At 41.6% G+C, this 22,443-nt stretch overlaps 1 protein-coding gene across 1 annotated transcript in view; it reads right to left on the bottom strand.

The window, feature by feature from the left end:
* Nucleotides 1–22,443, bottom strand: part of nphp4 (nephronophthisis 4) — a 221,150-nt gene that overhangs the window by 55,826 nt on the left and 142,881 nt on the right. Inside the window, 3 exon segments of the mRNA XM_068305896.1 lie at nucleotides 11,120–11,307; nucleotides 14,917–15,108; nucleotides 19,501–19,655. Of these exon segments, the coding sequence (XP_068161997.1) occupies nucleotides 11,120–11,307; nucleotides 14,917–15,108; nucleotides 19,501–19,655 (535 nt within the window).

Here is a 22,443-nt window from a genome sequence, read left to right on the forward strand (position 1 = left end):
CTTTCAGCAGACAGTGTTTTTACGAGAATTAACCAGTTTGTTACGGACAACTTAACAGTTTCATGGTATTATATGTCAAAAGATATCAATATGCTCTTTAAAGTCTCAAAGTTAGTGTTATCCCATGTTATCACAAATACATGTTTTGTTTTGTTTTTGTTTGTTTTTTGTTTTTGTTTTTTGTTTATTAGGCCATGTTTCTGACATCGATGAGGATTTTTTTTCAACTGTTCAATGAAATACTTGACGTGTCAAAATTGTAGAGCTCCCAATATTGAAGTGACTCTGTTGTACTGAACTTTGGTGTAGTAACAATTCTTGTCCATCTTTATTGCTCATATTTCACCAACTCCTCTGCACTCCTGATCACTATTGTTTTCATCTGGTCCGGAGAAAGCCCCTTTGTTTAGATGAAGATCCTGCAGTTGTTCATCCAGGTGTTGTCCATCAGCCGATTCTTCTTCAGTTGTCGAGCTTTTTTAGCGGTGTCAGCATTCTTTTTTGTGAGATTCTCATTAATGTAGACATTTTTTTCCTTTCAGTTTGAGGCTTTGTTTCAGAAGAGCAATTTTGTGTTTACGATTGTTGAATTTTATCAGCACTGCAGGTGGTCTCCTACCTCCAGATGGTAATGGGTAACATGTCTCAACTATAGATCCAGTCTGGATCTATAGTTATCTCCAGATCCCTCAGTTGAGACCTCACTTGTTGCTCCAGAGATTCGATGTCAGCGCTGTTCACAGCATTTCTGTAATTCCTCGGCATAATTTTAATTTGTGATGATCACATCATTTATATGAATGTGTTGTTGCAAATCATCCATTCTTTGTTGTCCCTGTTCCAAGACAACAATTCTTCTGTCTTTTTCCTCCATGTCTTTCTGCATTTTCTTCATTTTGACATTCATTTCTTCCAAGGCGTCTAGCACCGGCTTTAGCTTTTCTTCCAACTTTTTATCAAAGTCACTCCCTAATTTATCGAAGTTGCTCTTTAACTCACTCTTTAATTCTTAGAGACCATCTGGTCTTTAGTATCCTCCGATTTTCCTTTTCCTTTCGGCATTTTGCAGATAATAAGTGAGTCAGTCTGGGTATGAGTTAGAGAGACAGCGACAACAGGAGACAGAAGAAAGACGTCTGCTTGACAGCCGGAAGTATGTATCACGGATTACTTAAACTTGATTGAATTAGTTGAGTCAGGTAATCAAAGAGTGGCAAATATTTAATCAATGTAGCCAAAGGAGGGCACAAGACAGTGTCTTATTGTCACGGTCCGAAGCCCTGATAAATACAGAAGGTTGTGTCAGGAAGGGCATCCGACATAAAACTTTTGCCAAATCACATGCAAATCAAATCTATGACTTCCATATTGGATTGGTCAAGGACTGGGTTAACAACGACCACCATCTGTACTGTTCACCTAGAGGGCGCTGGTGGAAATTGGTCTACTGTTGGTCGAAATAGGAGGAGGAAAGTGTGTTCATAGGATGAGATATAGATAGATACTTTAATAATCCCAGAGGAAATTAAGAGGAACGCCAAGAGTATAGGACTGAGAGCAGGGACGTTGAATGTGTCCAGGAGACCAGGTGGAAAGGTAGCAAGATTAGAAGTTTATAGGAGCAAGGTTCAAGTTGTTGTATCATGGTGTAGATCTGAAGAGAAATTGAGTAGGAGTTATCTTGAAGGAGTTTGTTAGGTAAAAAGAGTGTGAGTCTGGAGCTAGAAATCGAAGGTGTGATGTTCAATGTTGTTAGTGGGTAGGTTCCACAGGTAGAATATGAGCTGGAAGAGGAGAAATTCTGGTTGGACTTTCATGAAGTGATGCAGAGCATACCTAGATGTTAGAGAGTTGGCATTGGTGCAGATTTCAATGGACATGTTGGTGCAGGACACAGAGGGGATGAGGAGGTGATGGGCAGGTTTGGTATCCAAAAGAAGAATGCAGAAGGACAGATGGTGGTGACTTTGCAAAAAGTCAACGACCATCTGGAAGAAAGCATTCCCGGCTATAGTAAATACCTTCTTTCAGAAGAAGCAGGAACATAGGGTGACCTATAAGAGTGGAGGCAAGAGCACACAGACTACATTTTGTGTGTACAGTGTAATCTGAAGGAGATCAGAGACAAAGTAGTGGTAGGTGGGAATGTAGCCACACAGCATAGGATGGTGTTGTGTAGGATGTCTCTGGTGGTGAGGAAGATGAAGAGGGCAAAGGCAGAGCAGAGGAGGAAATGGTGGAAGATGAAAAAGGAGTGCTGCATGACTTTTAGAAAGGAGTTACAACAGCTCTGGATGGTCAGGAGGTGCTTCCAGATGACTGGACAACTACAGCTAGTGTGATCAAGGAGACAGGACAGTACTTGGCGTGTCATCTGGAAGGACTGGGGAGAGTACACAGGAGTACAGGGAGATGCAGCGTAAGTTGAAAGTACAGGTAGCAAAGGCCAGACAAGGGGCTTATGATGACTTGTATGCTAGGTTGGACAGTAAGGAGAGAGAGACTGATCTATGCAGGTTGGCAAGACAGAGAGATAGAGATGGGATGGACGTGCAACAGGTTAGGGTGATTAAGGATTGGGATGGAAGTGTATTGACAGGTGCCAGCAGTGTGATGGGAAGATGGAAAGGGTACTTTGAGGAGTTGATGAACGAGGAAAATGAGAAAGAACAAGAGAACAAAGACTAGAAGAGGTGACTGCTGTGGACCAAGAGGTAGCAAAGATTAGTCAGGATGAAGTAAGGAGGGCATTGAAGATGAAGAGTGGTAAGCCACTCGGTCCTGATGATATACCTGTGGAGGTATGGAAGTGTCTAGGAGAAGAAGCAGTAGAGTTTCTGACTTGGTTGTTCAACTGGATCTTAGATAGTATTGAAGATGTCTGAGGACTGGAGAAGTGTGCTGGTGCCCATTTTTAAGAACAAGGGAGATGTGCAGACTTTTGGAATCTACAGAGGAATAAAGCTGATGAGCCATAAAATGAAATTATGGGAAAGAGTAGTTGAAGCTAGACTAAGGGCAGATGTGAACATTTATGAGCAGCAGTATGGTTTCATGCCAAAAAAGAGGAAGGAGAGGAATGCAGGTTAGCCACAATAAGACAGAGTACATGTTTGTGAATGAGAGGGATCCAAGTGGAAGAGTGAGGTTACAGGGAGAAGAGATCAAGAAGGTGGATGATTTTAAGTATTTAGGGTCAACAGTCCAGAGCAATGGAGAGTATGGAAATGAGGTGAAGAAGCATGTACAGGCAGGACGGAATGAGTGGAGAAAAGTGTCAGGTGTGATGGGTGATAGAAGAGTTTCTGATAAGGTGAAAGGAAAGGTATACAAAACTGTGGTGACACCAGCGATGCTGTTTGGACTAGACAGTGTCACTGAGGAAAAGGCAGGAGACAGAGCTGGAGGTAGCAGAGATGAGGATACAGAGGTTCTCTTTGGGAGTGACCAGGAAGGATGGATAGTATCAGGAATGAGTATATCAGAGGGACAGCGCATGTTAGAGGTTTTAGAGATAATCAGAGAGGCCAGACTGAGATGGTTTGGACATGTACAGAAGAGAGATGGTGAATATATTGGTAGAAGGATGCTCCCTAGAGGGAGACCAAAGAGGAGGTTTATGGATGTAGTGAAAAAGGACATAGAGGTAGTTGGTGTGAGAGAACAGGATGCAGAAGACAGGTTTAAATGGAGGCAACTGATTCGCTGTGGCAACCCCTGAAGGTAAAAGCCGAAAGAAGAAGAAGAGCAAAGGTGTAATGAACTACTTCACCATTGCTTGGAAAAAAAATGGAATCTTACTGTGCTGGTGGTTTAGATTAGAGCTAAGGTTATTGATAATTACTATAGATGAAGATTTGTCCTGTAGGATGACCTTACAAGAAAAAAAAGCTTGAAGCCGCTTTCCTTCTTTGGTCATATTAACAACATGACCTCATTAATATGTTAAACACTGTATAATAACATAATAATGTAATAAGCCAATATTAATATTATAATAAGCTAATTCCAATGACACAACAGAATTTACTGTGTCAGCCAGGTTTATCTAATCCTTATGTAATATCATTCAAAAATATTAAGACATACAAGCTTGTATTTGTACATTGTGGGTGATATCCAAAAACTCTGAGTCAGATTTTGACATTTAAAGTTAATAACCATTCAGCACCAAGAACAGTTCTGAACAAACTACTCCCTCACTGCGTAATTATCCCTGCAAAAAAAAAAAGAGAAAAGAAAAAAAAATGCTACTGTTTCATTTATTAAAAAAACATAAATGGTCCTGGCCTTAAACAAGCATCTGTCCAAATAGGAGAGCTTTGTGGAAGAACACACTAACTGATATTGACCTACAGAGACAGAGAAATATTGATGGAGTTAGACTAGATAGTGTGTCTGGGGAATGGAGGATATGGGTAGGCGTTGGAACGAAGGAAGAGATTGTTTGTGTATTCAATGCCACGCTCTGTCAGAAGCTGTAATATTGCTTCCATTTCATTAGTTGCTACATGAATAGATTTGACATCAATCAGCACCCGCTAGACTGATTGAAAGAGATGTGCTGCAGCATCAAAGAACATCATGCAGTATCATGGAACTAGTTTGCAGTTTGCAGACAGTGACTATGGCTTTAATCTGGACATTAAACATTCTACACATTAGCTTGTGCAAATGTAAGACACTAACACTGTGGGCAGTTGCAGGGACTCTAATATTAAAACTCCTGAGGCCCAGTGTCCACATACGTGGACAACACTTTCTAGCTCTTGTGAGCTCTTTTGCTCAGAAGCGTGTGCACTTTGGAATTGCGAGTGTTCTGGACACATGTGTGCGGGTTTACACTGCCATCTTGTGGTCTCAGAAGAATACTACATACTACTAACAAAACACAAAATGGCGACAAACACAGCGGAATTTTCAAGTGGTGACTCCCGACGCAAATATCGATCAGGTAAGATGTCCTATCATATTTTATGGCTTATTTTTATTAGGTATTTATACAGTTTGTATTAGATCACTGATGGCGCCGGGGATGGCTGCCTCGGTGTTTCGGTGTGCCCTCGTTTTTCTTCTTTTGAGCTTTAATTCGGTTTTCTGCCACTCTTATGGCTACTACTCCAAGGAAGATCTCATGGCCATCAGAGCTACTACTCCGGAGGATTTATTTCCGACTTTCCTGGCCTCAACTGCAGTTTTATTGCCAATTCTGACCAAGGAGGCTTGCAGCAAGGTGACACGTCGCAGAAGAGGATAGCGCTCAGGTGCGCTGGTGCGTCTCCGCCGGCGTGGACTACGCACAGCGCTCCCCGGGATATTCCTCTCTAACGTGCTCTCACTCTGCAACAAAATGGACGAACTGAGCCTGCTGCTAAACACAAACAGGGATTTTTCCACGTCCTGCGTTTTGTGCTTTACGGAAACGTGGCTGTGCGATCTCATTCCGGACTCTGCGCTTCACCTGAGAGGGTACGATATCTACAGAGTGGACAGGAACACGGCGCTTTCCAGCAAAACGAAAGGAGGTGGAATTTGCTTTTACATCCACAATGGCTGGTGCAACGATGTGACAGTACTAACTCAGCACTGTTCCCCGGACCTGGAAGCCCTCATCATCAACTGCAAGCCCTTCTACTTGCCCCGTTAGTTCTCCTCATTCATTCTCGTCGGTGTTTACATCCCACCGGAAGCTAACGTGCGTGAGGCGCAGCGCGCTCACCGACGAGATACTGAGAGTAGAAAATGCACACCCGGATGCCTTGGTTACTGTCCTCGGGGATTTTAACAAAGTTAATCTCTCCCAAGACCTCCCAAAGTTCAAGCAGCTCATCAAGTTCCCCACCAGAGAAGGGAACATCCTGGACCACTGCTACTCCACCATCAGCGGTGCGTACCACGCTGTTACCCGCGCTGCACTGGACCAGTCCGACCACATCATGGTGCATCTGATTCCTGCCTGCAAGCAGAAATTAAAGCTCTGCAAACCTGTTGTTAGGACTTCCAAGAAGTGGACCAGTGATGCAATGGAAGAACTTCAGGAGTGCTTGGACTGCACAGACTGGGATGTGTTTAGGTCTGCCACCAACAGCCTGGATGAGTACACGGACACTGTGATGTCCTACATCACCTTCTGTGAGGACATCGTCATCCCAACACGCACCAGGGTTAGCTACAACAACGACAAACCCTGGTTCACAGCCACACTCAGAAGGCTCAGGTCAGAGAAGGAGGCTGCATTCAGAAGTGGGGATAGAGACAGATACAAGGAGGCCAAGTACAGATTTGGTAAGGAGGTGAAAAGAGCACAATCTGCATATGGTAAGAGAATGGAAGAACAATTCTCAACTAATGACTCTGCTTCTGTCTGGAAAGGGCTCAAAGCCATCACCAATTACGAGCCTAGAGCCCCCCACTCTGTCAACGACCTACGTCTGGCCAACAGCCTTAACAACTATTACTGTCGTTTTGAAAGACAATGGGACAGACATCACTATCAACGACCAGCCACTGGTCAGCAGCCCCATCCCCTCCCCCACTGTCTCATTGGGTCCTTCACAGCCCCACACCTCAGTACCACACCCCCTCCCCACACCTCTCCTTATCAATGAAGGAGAGGTGAGGAGTCTCTTCCAACGACTCAACCACCGCAAAGCTGCAGGCCCAGACTCCGTCTGTCCCTCCACGTTGAAGCATTGCGCCAACCAGCTGGCTCCGGTGTTCACTCAGATCTTCAACACCTCACTGGAGACCTGTCACATACCAGCGTGCTTCAAGACTTCAGCCATTGTCCCAGTCCCCAAGAGGACAAGGATCACAGGACTTAACGACTACAGACCTGTCGCTCTGACATCTGTGGTCATGAAGTCCTTTGAGCGCCTTGTCCTGACCCACCTCAAAGACATCACTGGCAACCTCCTGGACCCTCTACAGTTCGCCTACAGAGCCAACAGATCTGTAGACGATGCTGTAAACATGGCACTACACTTTGTCCTCCAGCACCTGGACTCCCCAGGATCCTACGCCAGGATTCTGTTTGTGGACTTCAGCTCTGCTTTCAATATGATTGTCCCAGCTCTGCTCCATGACAAGCTCTCCCAACTGAACGTGCCCGACTCCATGTGCAGGTGGATCACGGACTTCCTGACAGACAGACGGCAGTTCGTGAGGCTGGGGAAGCATGTCTCCGACACCCGGACTATCAGCACTGGCTCCCCTCAAGGCTGCGTTCTTTCCCCTCTGCTCTTCTCCCTGTACACTAACTGCTGCACATCTGGTCACCAGTCTGTCAAACTCCTGAAGTTTGCTGACGACACCACCCTCATCGGCCTCATCTCTGATGAGGATGAGTCAGCCTACAGAAGTGAGTTGGACCAGCTGGTATCATGGTGCAGCAGGAACAACCTGGAGCTCAACGCTCTTAAAACAGTGGAGATGATAGTGGACTTCAGGAAAGACCCTCCTGCTCTCCCCCCCGTCATCATCTGTGACACTCCAGTGACCCCTGTGGAGTCCTTCCGCTTCCTGGGCACCACCATCACCCGGGAGCTCAAATGGGAGCAGAACATCAGCTCCCTCACCAAGAAGGCTCAGCAGAAGATGTACTTCTTGCAGCAGCTGAAGAAGTTTCACCTCCCTGTGAAGATGCTGGTGAACTTCTACACTGCCACCAATCAGTCCATCCTCACATCCTCCATGTCAGTGTGGTTTGCTGCAGCCACAGCCAGGGACAAGGCCAAGCTGCAGCGTGTCATCCGTTCTGCGGAGAAGGTGATCGGTTGCCGCTGACCCCTCTCATCCCGGCCACAACCTCTTCCAGACCCTCCCCTCCGGCAAGAGGCTACGGTCCATCCGGACCAGGACCTCACGCCATAAAAACAGCTTCTTCCCCACTGCAGTCAACCTTTTCTGATTCTGATTCTGAGAAGCATTGTAAATTTGTCATGAAGAGCAAATTTGAGGAAAAAGTGTAAAAAATAAGAACGTAGCATGTCACTACACATGACGTACACGTATGTGTAGTCATGGACTGAAGCTCCTCAAAACAGCTAATATGCTTGTAACCATGCACACATGTATAATGAGAAAAAGTATCTCTGGCGCAATTAAAATCTGTACATAGTAGCACTGAAATAATCTACAAATAAATAATGCATAACTACATGAAAGACATTTGTTTGTAGTTGATTTTGTCATGTTTTTATATTAAGAGCGTTATTCTGTGCAACACGTTTTGGAGCTACTTGGTGATGGAGATTTGGATTTGGACTTGTCTGACAACGACGATGACATCCTGGATGAAAATTACCAACCATCACCACAGGAGCAAAGCAGCAGGAGGGTCAGGGTGACAGTAGTGATGATGAGGACCCCTTTCCTGAGCCCACTGAGCACAGCAGAGGACGTAAACGCCTCTGTAATGCACATAATGGTTAGCCAAGACCCAATAGATATTTGTTTATTTTGTGTAATTAGGGCTTTGGGGCTATTTGTAAGCAAAATGCTTATTTGCAACACTTGTTCACAGGTTCATTGACAAAGAGTGGAATACGCTGGAAGGCTACTCCACTGATGCCAAGCCTCACAGAGTATCCGCAGAAGGACGAAAGTGATCTAGACAGACGTGGCTGGACCCCACTAGACAATTTTGAACAGCACATAGATAAGAGATCTACTGAAAAAGATTTCAGAATGCACCAATGCTATGTCACTGTCTAAGAGTGGGTATCCACTCAACATGTCTGTCAATGAGGTGTACCACTTTTTTGGTGCCTGTATTTTGATGTCCTACATCCGATACCCAACCATTAGGATGTATTGGTCCAAATCCTTGAGAATCACTGCCATCGCTGACAGATTCACGTGTGCAAGATTCTTCAAATTGAGAGGGACAATAAAAGTAGTTATTGATGATGATCTGAAGACCTGAGGAGGATGAACACATTCTGGAAGGTTAGGCCTTTTCTGGATCGGATTCTGTGCGGGTGCAAGTCCCTGAATCGACCTGATTGCACATCTATCGACGAGCAGATGATACCCTTCACGGGAGCCTGTCCATGTAGACAATATCTGCCGAAGAAGCCAAATCCAGTTGGCATAAAGAACTTAGTTTGTGCTACAGCAGATGGCATTGTGCTTGACTTTGAGCTCTATCAAGGAAAACAGTCACTGATTGAGAAGGTAGAAGAACCAGGAGGCCTGGGTTTGGGAAGCCTGGTCATTGACCGCCTGTGTCAAACTCTGCAACCTGGCACAAAAGTCTATTGTGACCGATTCTTCACCACCATCAAATGTGCTCAGCGAATGATGGAGAAGGAGCGGTACATAACAGGCACAATAATGAAGAACCGACTCGCTGGAGCAGACCACAAGTTACCAACAAACAAAGCCATGAAGAATGCAGGACGAGGTACCTCATCAGAGGTATCTGCTGAAGACTGGAACGTTGTGTGTAGTGAAGTGGTATGACAACAAACCAGTATTGATTATGTCTGTTGCCCATGGTACACAGCCTGAAGACACCTGCCGGCGCTGGGACAAGAAATTGAAACAATATGTCACTGTCTCACGGCCAAGCATTGTCCGTAAGTACAACATGAAGATGGGTGGTGTTGACTTAATGGACAGAATAATAAGTTATTATCACATGGGCGCCTGTACAAACAAGTGGACAGTATGGATGTGCATGCACTTCACAGATCTGGCATTAGCCAACAGCTGGCTGCTCTACCGCAAAGACCAGAAATGTGCTGGACCAAAGACAAGACCCATCGGGTTCCTTGAGTTCCATACGGAAGTGGCAGAGTGCCTCTTGGCCCAGCATCATAGTGCAGATGCAGACATGTCAGGGGAATCAGAGGAAGATGATTCAAGTCAAGGGGTAAAACTTCATGTGACAAAGATGCCCCATGTCTCAGTCCGCAGGAGTGCTAATGCCCATCTCCCAGAGATGGTTGGCCTAAAGAATGCTATGCGCTGCAGACAACCACGCTGCACTGGAAGAACCCGGGTGCGTTGTGTGACCTGTAAAATGTTCTTGTGCCTGTAAACCGAACGCAACTGTTACTTTGCTTTTCACACATAGACAGGGACAGAGAGTACAGGTTCAGGTACAGTTTTCATACAGTGTACATGTATTCTTTCACAGTATTACTCTGTGTGTGTGTGTGTGTGTGTGTGTGTGTGTGTGTGTGTGTGTGTGTGTGTGTGTGTGTGTGTGTGTGTGTGTGTGTGTGTGTGTGCGTGTGTAATAATCATTGTGTTTTTGTTTTGTTCACTTGATGTTCTAAACACATTAGTAGCATGATCAACTGTAAATGTTTTAAGAATTATTTGAATGTATTATATTTTGTTTCAATAGTTTTAACTGTCCAAAACAGGAAAAAACGGAATTTTACCATATTGTTTTTACTCTATGATATTCAAAACATGTTCAAATATGTGTGTATGTGTTATTAATGCATACAAAAGCAGTCAGGAAAAAACCAGATGTGTTCAAGTTGAAAATAAAGAGTTTTTCATTCTGTTGCATAAAGGTGACTTAATTGTGTTTTTTTGGAAGTTCGGACCCAGAGTCCACATATGTGGACATAATTTTTCTCTACAAGTACATCAGATCAAAGGTTCCAAAGGTTAATTAGGTTCCAATAGGCCCAAATATCAAAAAGTAATTAAAACATGCATTTTAAAAAACAGCTTGGGCCTTAGGAGTAGGTTTGGACAAATCAAGTATCAAAGAGACTAGACCTAAAACTTAATATATTCTTGGATTTTGCATCTACTGATTCAATAGGTGCACACCTTTTGTTTTTATTCACTTATATAGGATATTTTACTCAGGGGACAGATGTTGCATGGTGCACTGGTGAAAAACTTGGCAATACAAAGAAAAAAAAGCCACTTGTTGTCACACGTGCACTGGTCAATATAACCATAACCAACTGATATTCGTTTCTGAAACCAAAATCCCTGTTTTTTTTTCCAAGTTCAGGGTAAAGCAACCCAGAACCACAGATTTACCTCAGGGTATGTTAACCCTGCCTTCGTGAAACGGGCCCAGTAACTTTAGGCTGATTATTTTATGGAGAAATGCAGGTTTATTTTTGCAATGTTGGAGCCTTACCAGAGGTGACAACGCCATCCCGGTTGATAGAGGCCAGGATACAGGGAAGTAGATCACCAGGTCTCTTCTTAGCCTTATCACTGGTCAACAGTTTCAGCTGCTGTGATGTGACTGGTGGAAAGCGATAAAACTGGAAGGTGATGTAGATGTTGTCAGGCCAATCAGGACCAACACCCGGCATTGGAATTCTATCAGGGGATGAAACAAGCTAAACAATCAGAACAATCACTTATAGCATATCATTTGAATGTAAAACAGTAATGATGTATGTAAATAACTGTGCACGTTACTGTTAAACCGTTGATATTATTAATTAAAAACTGCACTGTTATTTGATTACCGTGGGAGTAGTCATGAGCATGTATCAAAATTAATGGTTGGTAAACATTGGAAACAATGTAAGACAGTAAAACACTTCTCAGCCAATAAAATACCTCAGATAATCCAAAAAAAAAATCTGTTTAGCAATCCAAGACTCACGGAAACGGAAATGTATATTCTTTTAACAAACAGGGAATCATATTCATTTATTGCTTCTTTGGACTATAAAAGAAAAGAAAACAAACTACTGGTGTTTTGTATTTCCTTTGGGGCAAACACAACCCTCAAGGTGATGTTTAAAATACACGTATATCGATACAAACATACTCTCAGCAGCTGATGGCTTTCAAAAAGTCCTGATGAGCCAGTAGCATACACCAGTGTAGTTTCTCCTTCTACTGTATGTCACTCTGACAAACAGGTCTACAATCACTTATATGAGAATAACCGATGAAAAATGATGAGTTATGATAAGACCTGACATGGCCACCAGCAGCCCATTAGAGCCCAAAGAGAAGTATAAGACCAGTAGGTGACCTTTCAGTCAGCCCACCACTCTGCTATGAAACAGTTAGATTCTGCTGAGCTCTACAAGAAGCAACATTAATATTCATTCAGTAAACAGATAGTATTGATAATTATTGCACCAGGTTGAAAGCTAAACATATTACATTCTTGGGTGCACCTCTTTTTCACTAAAAGGTACGCCTTATCTGCAAAGATAACCCCAACCTGCTCAACAGTGAACCAAAGAGGGGTCACCTTCAGATAAATGATAGATGAAATGAAAAAATGTAAAATCATACTTTCTGATCTTCAAATATCATGTTTGTTTAACTTTACTTTGAATAAAGGCTTTAAATACTGGTTGCTGTAAACTTACAAACGGCCATCAGAAAAGAAAGTGACTTAATTGTCAGCCTGTATGGAATAAATGGTGCAGTATTGTGATTACTGATCATTCTGCTGAACTAAGGTTAGAGGCAAGTTAAAGAAAGCTGAAAAAAGCGTGAAATGTATCCATGTGCAGTTATTGAGTGGTACAAAAAATGAGAGCCGTTATGTCAATCTGTTAGGACTGGGGCTTCAGAGTATTATCAATTATTTCAACCTTTTGAGGAATGAAAAAATATTTATTTCATGATTTTCTTTTCTTATTTAGGCTATGCAAATGTGCCCAAACACTGTGATGGAGTGGTAGAGACCGCTTAATCCATCTCCGTTCACTCGTGCCTCTCTCGCTTGCCCAGGAGAAAGGCCGTGGCAGCGCTCTCATTATTCCCCTGAAGGACCACAGGAGCGTGGTCCTGCTCACATGCAGACCTTAACATACACACTGTGGAGGTAGTTTGTTCGAGGGTGTACACTCGGCGCCTACGCATTTTCCTACAGCCACACAGAACTGTACAAAAGACGCTCGACTGCGGATGCTGAGTTGGTCCACCTCTGGTTCAGGGGCCGAACCGAGGCACTACCTGGGTAAGGCTTAAACAGCACATTGTGGCGCTCTGTTAGGCCAGCCCATTTTGTATAATATTGGGTTGTTTTCTATTTTGCGTTGTTTTGATAATTGTTTACGCAACCATATGATGGGCATATATGTTCTATTCTCTTCTGGTTTATTTGTACAGCATGGTAGTAATAATTGTGTCTGTTTCCCTGTAGATTATACCAGTTATTGTAAAACAACCCCATGTAATTATTGTTGGTCCGCCAGGGGGAGGGGCATTAGGATAAATAAAGGGAGCATTTTTGCTTTACTGGGGTGTGTGAGAGTTGGACCTGGAGTACGAATTGAGCAAGTTTTTCTTTATATTCCGTATTGGCCCGAATATAAGACGACCCCCTCTTTTTTAAAATTGCCCGTAGGAGTGAGTGTGTGTGTAAATGGTGGTTTGTCCTTGTGTGTGGTTCTGTGGTGCACTGGCATCGTGCCCGGAGTGGCTCATGCCCTATGCCAGCTGAGTTAGGCTCCAGCTCCCTGTGACCCACTATGGCAGATGAAGCGGCAGAAAATGAATGAGTGAATGAGTGAATGCATGTGTAAAGGGATTTGTTTGCAAGCTGTCTGTCTTAATATGTGAAATTTATGTTATAAAAGAAATGTGAGATGGACACTATCCCTCTGTTCGTGTCTACATGGATGGGTGAAAGAAAAAAAATTCCAAAAAGTCAAGACATGTTGATCTACTAACTTTTACTGCTCCTCCAGTTAGATCTTCTGCAGGTACCAGTTTTTAGATTGAATATTGCACAATAATGACAAGATTCCGTTTTTTTGCAATGGTTTCCATTTCTGTTAAAATCAAATTGTGAGACAGATACTGATAAAACCTGATATGATTGTTGCATATCAACCAGGAAGACCCCATTACATTTTCAACCTTCATTCACGTCACGGGTCAGAATATTTTTTCCGCTTTTTAGAATCTTCTTATTTTCCTTTCGGCTTTTCCCTTCAGGGGTCACCACAGCGAATCAGTTGCAAATCAGTTTTCCGCTCTTTAGAATATAACAAAATAAAGCTTTTTGGCCATCAATTAATTTTAATCAGAATGACTGATTATAGTTAATCTAGGTGTGTGTGTATCAAGGACAAAAAAAACCCCAAAAGGTCTAAAAAGCTTTATTATCTCAGGAAAAAACTGACGTAAGTCACTGGATGTTGGGAATTCCTGGACCTATATGCTTTGACGTGTTTTACTGAGTATCGATGTATTTTGAATTGAAAGCAGATCTATATGTTCATACATAACACTGAGAACAGCAGTGCAGTCATGTCTCATCGAGGGGAGAAATGACTTTTATTGTGTGTATACAGAAAGATATGGCAGCATGGTGCTAAATCTATGATGAACAAGATAGATGTGACTTAAGTTTATCAAATTGCACAAAGACTAATGTGTTTTTTACCAATCCCTCAACAGTCCCCTTCCTCTGTCAGCCCCTGACAGATGGGACACTACCTCCATGGTTTTTATGATGGGCTGTTGACAGTCACTCTAGCCCATGCTGACAAGATATTAGTTTGCATTTTCATAGATTTGTGTGTTTGTGTGCTGTGAATGGTCTTGTACTTGACATATGAGTATAAATGAAAGAAATTGATGGTTGCATGATTGAAATGCATTCTTTTTTTTTGGCTTGAATTTAACACAAAAAAAGAAATCTCAAGCTAAGCAGGGAATTGTGCTTGGCTTTAAACCAAAACACATAAATAATATTTACATTACTATATATAGAATGAAATGGAGGAAGCTCAGTATGAAATCAGGTGGGATCAGTACCGTTGAATAATTGTCTGAAATTAAAACAGTGTAAGACATTTCTGGGAACACAGATCTTCATGTTAACATGAACTCTGTAGGTCTAATCTATGTAATTTCATCTAATCTGTCTAATCAGTAAATGTGCTGTGCAATACGTGAGGCGTTATTATCAGTCAATGCTTGTTGACCGATCAAAGTAGGCCTCACCTGCTAAATGCCAGAAACTGGAATATCAGCAGATTGCCCTGTAGGAGGTCAGTCTCTTCACGATGCAGGTCAAAAGCCAATGGCTCTGTGGAATCCACCATGTCCGCCACCTGCCCATTACAGTCGGTGATGTCAGGGAAACCAGCAGAATAGAGGTGGGCCAGTGTGCCCCTGGAGCTGACTGAGTAGGAACTAAAGGAAAAATTGAAAGGACTCATTAATGGCATGAATGAATAGTGACTGAGCTGAAAAGACATCAAGCATCAAATGACGTTACTGATGCTTTATGACTCGCAGAATGTAATGTGTTTGGTCCCTGGTTCATCGGCAGCTGGCATTCTGGTTGTGGATGAGAGGGAGTTTTTTGGATCTATAAAAAATATGCTTTACTATTTCAGGCCCACTCAGTTTATCTTGGATCAGTTCCATTATGACTCAAGATATGTATCTTCAGGAAGATTGAGTTTACTTCATCCTCTTGAGTAATAATTGAAATTCGATACTGGGTTGGACTTGACAAATATTCAGTAAAATCATGTTTAAACTGTACGAGGAAGTCAGCAATATCTGTCCAGCAGTGGCACCACGAGAACTGTAATGGCAGAGAGAACAGGCGCAAAAGCTCCCTCAGGATTTACAAAAGTGATTGACAGTTATCTCTAATCATGGTAGCCACCTGTTCTTCAACAAGCATGGTAACATCCATAACTTATATTTTCAAAACTGACAACAAAGGCTCTGGGAATGATAAACTCAGTGCACAGATGGTTACACAAAGTGTGAGCACAGTGAAAAGAACAAAATAGTTTTATTTTACAGTAGCAGTAACGCCGCCTGCGTCCAGTAGGTAAACAGTTATGCCCGCACCATCACATTTAAGAAAGAAAGAAGCCTCAATCAAACTAATTAAGGCACTGAGAGTGAAGAATTCAGTCTATGGGGTTTTTTCCTTGGAGGCTCCATCAATTTCATGCATTTCCTCTCTTTTCCATCGCTCAAAGTTATGTCTTAATTTAGCCTGGGTGGATTAATATTCAAGCCATCATTTCTATTTCAAAAGGGGCCAATCAGATATGCATAGCAACTTCAATTAAACTTTAGACGTCATTGTTCCTCTCATAGAAGTGGGTCATTCCACACGGAAAATAGTCCAAAAGATGTTTTGGCTTCGAGTGAAGAGACAGAGATGTTTCAACCCACTGAACTGAACAGCATCGTATCTGGATCCAAACACTGGGATTGGCAAACTGTCACAATGCCAGCTGCTCATTTTTCTTCACAAAAGCAATGCTATGTTTCTGAGTTACTTTCCCCATTATTTGCAGGGTGTAATCTCTCCTTCAGTGTCCCACCACAACAGAGCAGACTGTGTTAGTGCCATTATGATATCCCCGTCAGGCTCCTTTATTAGCTAAGTAAACTGTGACTACAATTTAGTGCTTCTGTAACTTTAAATCAATGTCAAAACCTCTTCCTTAAAATTGGATTTAATATTGAATTTTCACACTATGAAACAATACAGAGACAATTACCCAAAGTGGGATGTCAAAACTGATTGAACAATTTTTTTAAATTGGCTGAGCTTTCTCCTTTACAATACTACCAGTGAGTACATGCTGCCAATTAGTGAGCCGATCAATACTGGACGATTGAGGGTAAAATACTGTGGCAATAACAAATTGTACGAGGGTTTACTGCAAAATACTGACCAACATAAAATATTAGCATGTTAACATAATATTTAAACATGAATTTCCGCTATTGGATTAAATTAATGATGTTACCCTTTCTTGCTGCAAAGAAGATCTTAGCCACGTGGCAAACTGCAGTCAATATGTTTTCCTTTAGAAATCAGCCAACCAAATCAAACTTTTTCAACTTGTCTGGAATAATCTAAAACACAATGTCTACACTAAAGTGGAAACTGTAATTCAGTTCTACACATCATGACAGCCATTATGTACTATCTCACAGCTATAGTTTTTAACTGTAATTCAACTTACTTAACGATAACTAATAAAACTTTTGAGTAGCTAGTTCACTGACTTCTGGAAAAGGATTAGTGATAACTGTTGGCCTTCAACAACAGCCTCAGTTTATTGGTTTAAGATCAGTTTATGCAAATGACTAACCTTTACATGAGTGATGTTGATTTAGTGGTAAAGAGGGAAACATGAAAAAGGATGGCATGAAAAATATTTTAAAGGAAATAACGTCCACCATGTTTTATGATAGCTGTGTTGTGTATTCTCGGAAGAGCCACTTAGAAGGAATGAATTAGACTATAATAAGACTAGCAGGAACCCGTGGAAGTTCCATGATAAAACAATAATATCCATCTTCATACCAAACATATGAAAACATATATTGGCATTATAAACCAAGCTCACCCAACATAGTAAAAAATTGACGTGATGATGTAACGACTTTGTGTTGGCAAATCATGGATTGCGCTGGGCGGGCATTGCAATGCCTAATGAATGTTAGCATAAAGAAAGCTAACCAATCATGAGATTAGGAAAGCAATTACCATTAAAGGAAAAGGCACCTGTAAAAAGAACAAGTGTAAAAGAAATTTTAGAAAAACGATAGTTCTGTTAGCTGACTACATGAACAAAACTGTATGTAGTTACTTAAAGACTGTTATTGTCAGATGCCCGAGGAGCATTTTGGATACTACATTGATTGTCCCATTCCAAACGGAAACCATAACTGGACAGACTGTTGGTGCTAGCCACCTAGTTTCACTCAGAATTTGTTGCCGTTTTCTGTGTCATTCCTGCTGTTTGGACTCTCTGCTCAAAAACATGACATTTGTTGGAACAGTTATGGCATTATATTAACTGGGACGTCCATGTATAGTTATTTCTTCTCCTAACGAAGCAAACGCCTTACCCTATAATGTTCACGTGATTCCTTCTGGCAGATGTGCCGTGATTGGTTGAGCGCTGTGATTGGTTGGGTGCTTGATTGACAGGTAGTGGGTGGAGTTGGTGACAGCGTGAGACTTTTCCAAGTAAGCTTGTTCAAATATATAGTGGGGATAAAACAACTTCTTCTTCTCCTCCTTTCGGCTTCTCCCCTCAGGGGTCGCCACAGCGAATCAGTTGCCTCCATCAAACCCTGCCTTCTGCATCCTCTTCTCTCACACCAACTATCTTCATGTCCTCTTTTCCTACATCCATAAATGTATTCTTTGGTCTTCCTCTAGGTTTCCTGCCTGGCAGTCCAAAACTCAAAATCCTTCTACCCATATATTCACTATCTCTACTCTGGACATTTCCAAACCATCTCAGTCTGGCCTCTCTGACTTTATCTCCAAAACCTCTAACATGTGGTATCCCGCTGATGTACTCATTCCTGATACTATCCATCCTGGTCACTCCCAAAGAAAAACTCAGAATGTTCATCACTGCTACCTCCAGCTCTGTCTCCTGTCTTTTCCTCAGTGACACTCTCTAGACCAAACAACATCGCTGCTCTCACCACAGTCTTGTAGACATTTCCTTTCATTTTAGCTGGAACTCTTCTATCACACATCACACCTGACACTTTTCTTCACCCGTTCCATCCTGCCTGTACATGCTTCTTCATCTCTTTTCCACACTCTGCATTGCTCTGGACTGTTGACCTTAAGTACTTATAATCCTCCACCTTCTTGATCTTTTTTCCTTGTTACCTCACTCTTCCACTTGGGTCTCTCTCATTCACACACATGTACTCCTCTGTCACACCTACAGCACACCTCACCACTGACAGTCCTCATGCATGTCCTGCACCGCTCTAACATACGTCTCTGCCACTCCAGACTTCCTCATATAATACCACAGTTCCTCTCTGGGTACCCTGTCATAAGCTTTCTCCAGATCTACAAAAACACAATCCAGCTCACTCTGGCCTTTCTCTATCAACATGCTCAAAACAAATACTTCTTTTGCAGTACTCTTTTTTGGCATGAAACCATACTGCTGCTCACAAATGCTCACTTCTGCCCTTAGTCTAGCTTCAATTACTTTTTTCCTATAACTTCATTGTATAGTTCATCAGCTTTATTCCTCTGTAGTTGCCACAACTCTGCACATCTCCCTTGTTCTCAAAAATGGGCACCAGCGCACTTCTCCAATACTCAGACATCTTCTCACTATCTAAGATCCAGTTGAACAACCCAGTCAGAAACTCTACTGCCACCTCTCCTAGGCACTTCCAAACCTCTACAGGTACAAGTATATCATCAGGACCGAGTGCCTTTCCACTCTTTATCTATTTCAATGCCCTTCTCACTTCATCCTGGTTAATCTTTGCTACTTCCTGGTCCACAACAGCCACCTCTTCTAGTCTTTGTTCTCTCTCATTTTCCTCGTTCATCAACTCTTCAAAGTACTCTTTCCATTTTCCCATCACATATAATAAGATAAAACAAAAGGCTTCCAAAACTCACAGCATGATATTTTTTGAAAACACTTTTGGCAGTCATTTTAAACCTGATCAAATTTGTTCATGGCTGCTTTGACAAAAAAAAAAATGTCATGGAGGTTCTTGAATAAATATGTGTCTATTTTGGAAAAGTCAAAAGATGAGACTCACCCAGACATATTCATCCCCAGGTTGATGACAGGGGCATGGACAGGGGTGAAAGTCAGCTCTTGAAGTTGGTCTCCTTCATCCTGAGCAGGTGAGACAACTCTTTCCTGCTGAAGGTCCATTTCCAAGTGGACAATACTGCTGACACCTGGGGAGGACTGGAAGAAAGTGGAATGACATAATATTTATTTGTCATTAAACCATTGTCCTTTAATGTGTAAACCTTAATTTAGCCAGTAAATCTGCTATCTTCATAATAATGGAACACAATAATTGGTGTCAACATAAAAAACAGCAGGAAATAACTTTTGTGGATTATTTTTTGAAATTGACTGTAAAACAATGTTCTGTAATAAAATATGAGTATAAATTCATAATTTTGGAAACAATGCTTTATTATTATTATTATTACAACGTTTTAAAAATTAAGAGACACCCGAGACAAAAGGTGTGGCTTTGAGCAATCCAGCTGACTGTCACAAAATCATTCCTTATTGTCCATTGTTTTGAATGTTGTGATTTTTTCCAAGAAGTAAATGTATTTTGTTTTATTGCTACTCCTTCACTACGTTGGATTTTATCTGGATTTGTGTCTTTAGATATCTGTGTAAACCTCTAAAACCAACAGGCTTATGAAAATGCCATAGAAATAAATTTGACACAGGGACAATACATCACCAAGAGAGAGCGGTGAAGTCTGCCAATGCAATCTCTTAAGACATTGAAGGGCAGAATACCTGGGGAAGGTTGTAAAAAAGATGAATAAGCTCAGAAAGTGTGCCCTTAGAAAAAAAACAACAACAGACAGTACTATATTCTAACCTCTAACTCTGGATTCATTGCAAGTAGTAAACTTAAAAACTCAAATAACCACCTTTTTCTCTATCATACAAATCAGGCTTAGCAGGAATTAACTTAGTGTTTGACCGCCCATCTCCTTGTTTTATTTTCTTTGTTAAATCTGAGTTCAATACCAGCAATATATAATATTTCTCAGTCTGGTTTTGGTTAAGGAATTTGATAAGAAAAAGACAAGTGTTTTTGATAAAAATAAATACTGTAGATTAGAAATAGATAACTCTTTTATTGAATTTCAGGAATTTCTTTTGAAGTACCAAAATGTTAAATTTGTCGTCTGGCTAACACATACCTCACATACATATATGAGCATTGCTTGGGTCTGTCAGAGGCTTTCAAAGATATTCTTATGCTGCTGTGATTAAACAGCTATTTCCACATTACTTCCGAGAGTCCATATATAACATACTTTTTTTTTTTTTAACTTTCATGATTCTTCTTACTATTAAAATGACCACAGTGTTAGCCATTAATGTAAGGCTATGTTTTTATTGTACCATTATAAATGATGCGTTAATTGCCAACAACAAATGATTTATTTTCATATTAAGGCAGGCTTGCATTTAATTTGTGGCGTGATCTGATGACATTGTACAGCTTATCTTGTTTTACATATCTGTGACTATCTACATAAAAATATCTGGTGTTTATGAAAAGAAAGAAATAGCTGAAATACTTCTGTTTCAATTCAGTAGTTTTGTTGGCAGGCAGTCACCTCCTCCGTATTCTCATTGACAGACACAGATGGAGGGGGATGAGCACAGTTAATTAGCTAAGGGGTGTTAATGGTATCATTTCGTGTGAGGAGTTTTTTGTATTTTGGTCTTTAATACATGCACATTGTTCAGATGCCCCATCAGAGGATACGCATGGTTGTGCATTATGGGGCTTTCCATCAAACATGCTGGTAATAAATTCAATCAAAATCATGCTGCAACATATGCATCAAGGTTCGTCATCCAATCAAACAGTCTGCAATTTAGTAACCAAAGGGGACTCCATGGCATGGCGTGGAACCATAGTATGTTTAACAGGATGGAAATAATGACTCTGTGCTCTGTCAACCTACGGTATGATGTGAGGAGCTTCTTTTCAGAGGTACAGTATATCTGTTGTAGTTACATGCAAGCACAAACAGTGATTGAAACAAAAGTTATTTGACACAGAATCTCATAGCAACATAACTAACAGCTAGTGGACTCAAGTTATAATGTATCATACACTGCTATTATTTATGACTCAGATAGTGCTGCCATTACATTATAGTTTAGCATATATTGTTATCTCACTTCTGGCTATAGTAGCTGATAACAAAGGTTTTACAGTATAGAGTACTTGGTTTTTTTTTAATCACAGATGAATTGCCTCAACAAACCTCATACTGGATAAATGCTGGATTGTTAATGATGATGTCACAGGTAACTAAAATTGTAAATGGAAAAACATGCAAATATTTAAACTTCCATACTTGAACTTGGCAAAAGTAAGTACTTAGGGTCAACAGTCCAGAGCAATGGAGAGTGTGGAAATGAGGTGAAGAAGCGTGTACAGGCAGGATGGTACGGGTGGAGAAAAGTGTCAGGTGTGATGTGTGATAGAAGAGTTTCAGGTAAAATGAAAGGAAAGATGTACAAAACTGTGGTGAGACCAGAGATGATGTTTGGTCTAGAGAGTGTCACTGAGGAAGACAGGAGACAGAGCTGGATGTAGCAGAGAGGAAGATGCTGAGGTTCTCTTTGGGAATGACCAGGATGGATAGGATCAGGAATGAGTACATCAGCGGGACAGTACATGTTAGAGGTTTTGGAGATAGTCAGAGAGGCCAGACTGAGATGGTTTGGAAATGTCCAGAGTAGAGATAGTGAATATATGGGTAGAAGGATGCTGAGTTTTGAACTTCAGGCAGGAGGCCTAAAGGAACACCAAAGAGGAGGTTTATAGATGTAGTGAAAGAGGACATGAAGGTAGTTGGTGTGAGAGAAGAGGATGCAGAAGACAGGGTTAGATGGAGGCAATTGATTCGCTGTGGCGACCCCTGAAGGGAAAAGCCGAAAGGAAAAGAAGAAAGACTTGAACTTGGCAGAAGCA

The sequence above is a fragment of the Antennarius striatus genome, chromosome 2 (assembly GCF_040054535.1).
Source record: "Antennarius striatus isolate MH-2024 chromosome 2, ASM4005453v1, whole genome shotgun sequence".
NCBI lineage: Eukaryota > Metazoa > Chordata > Actinopteri > Lophiiformes > Antennariidae > Antennarius > Antennarius striatus.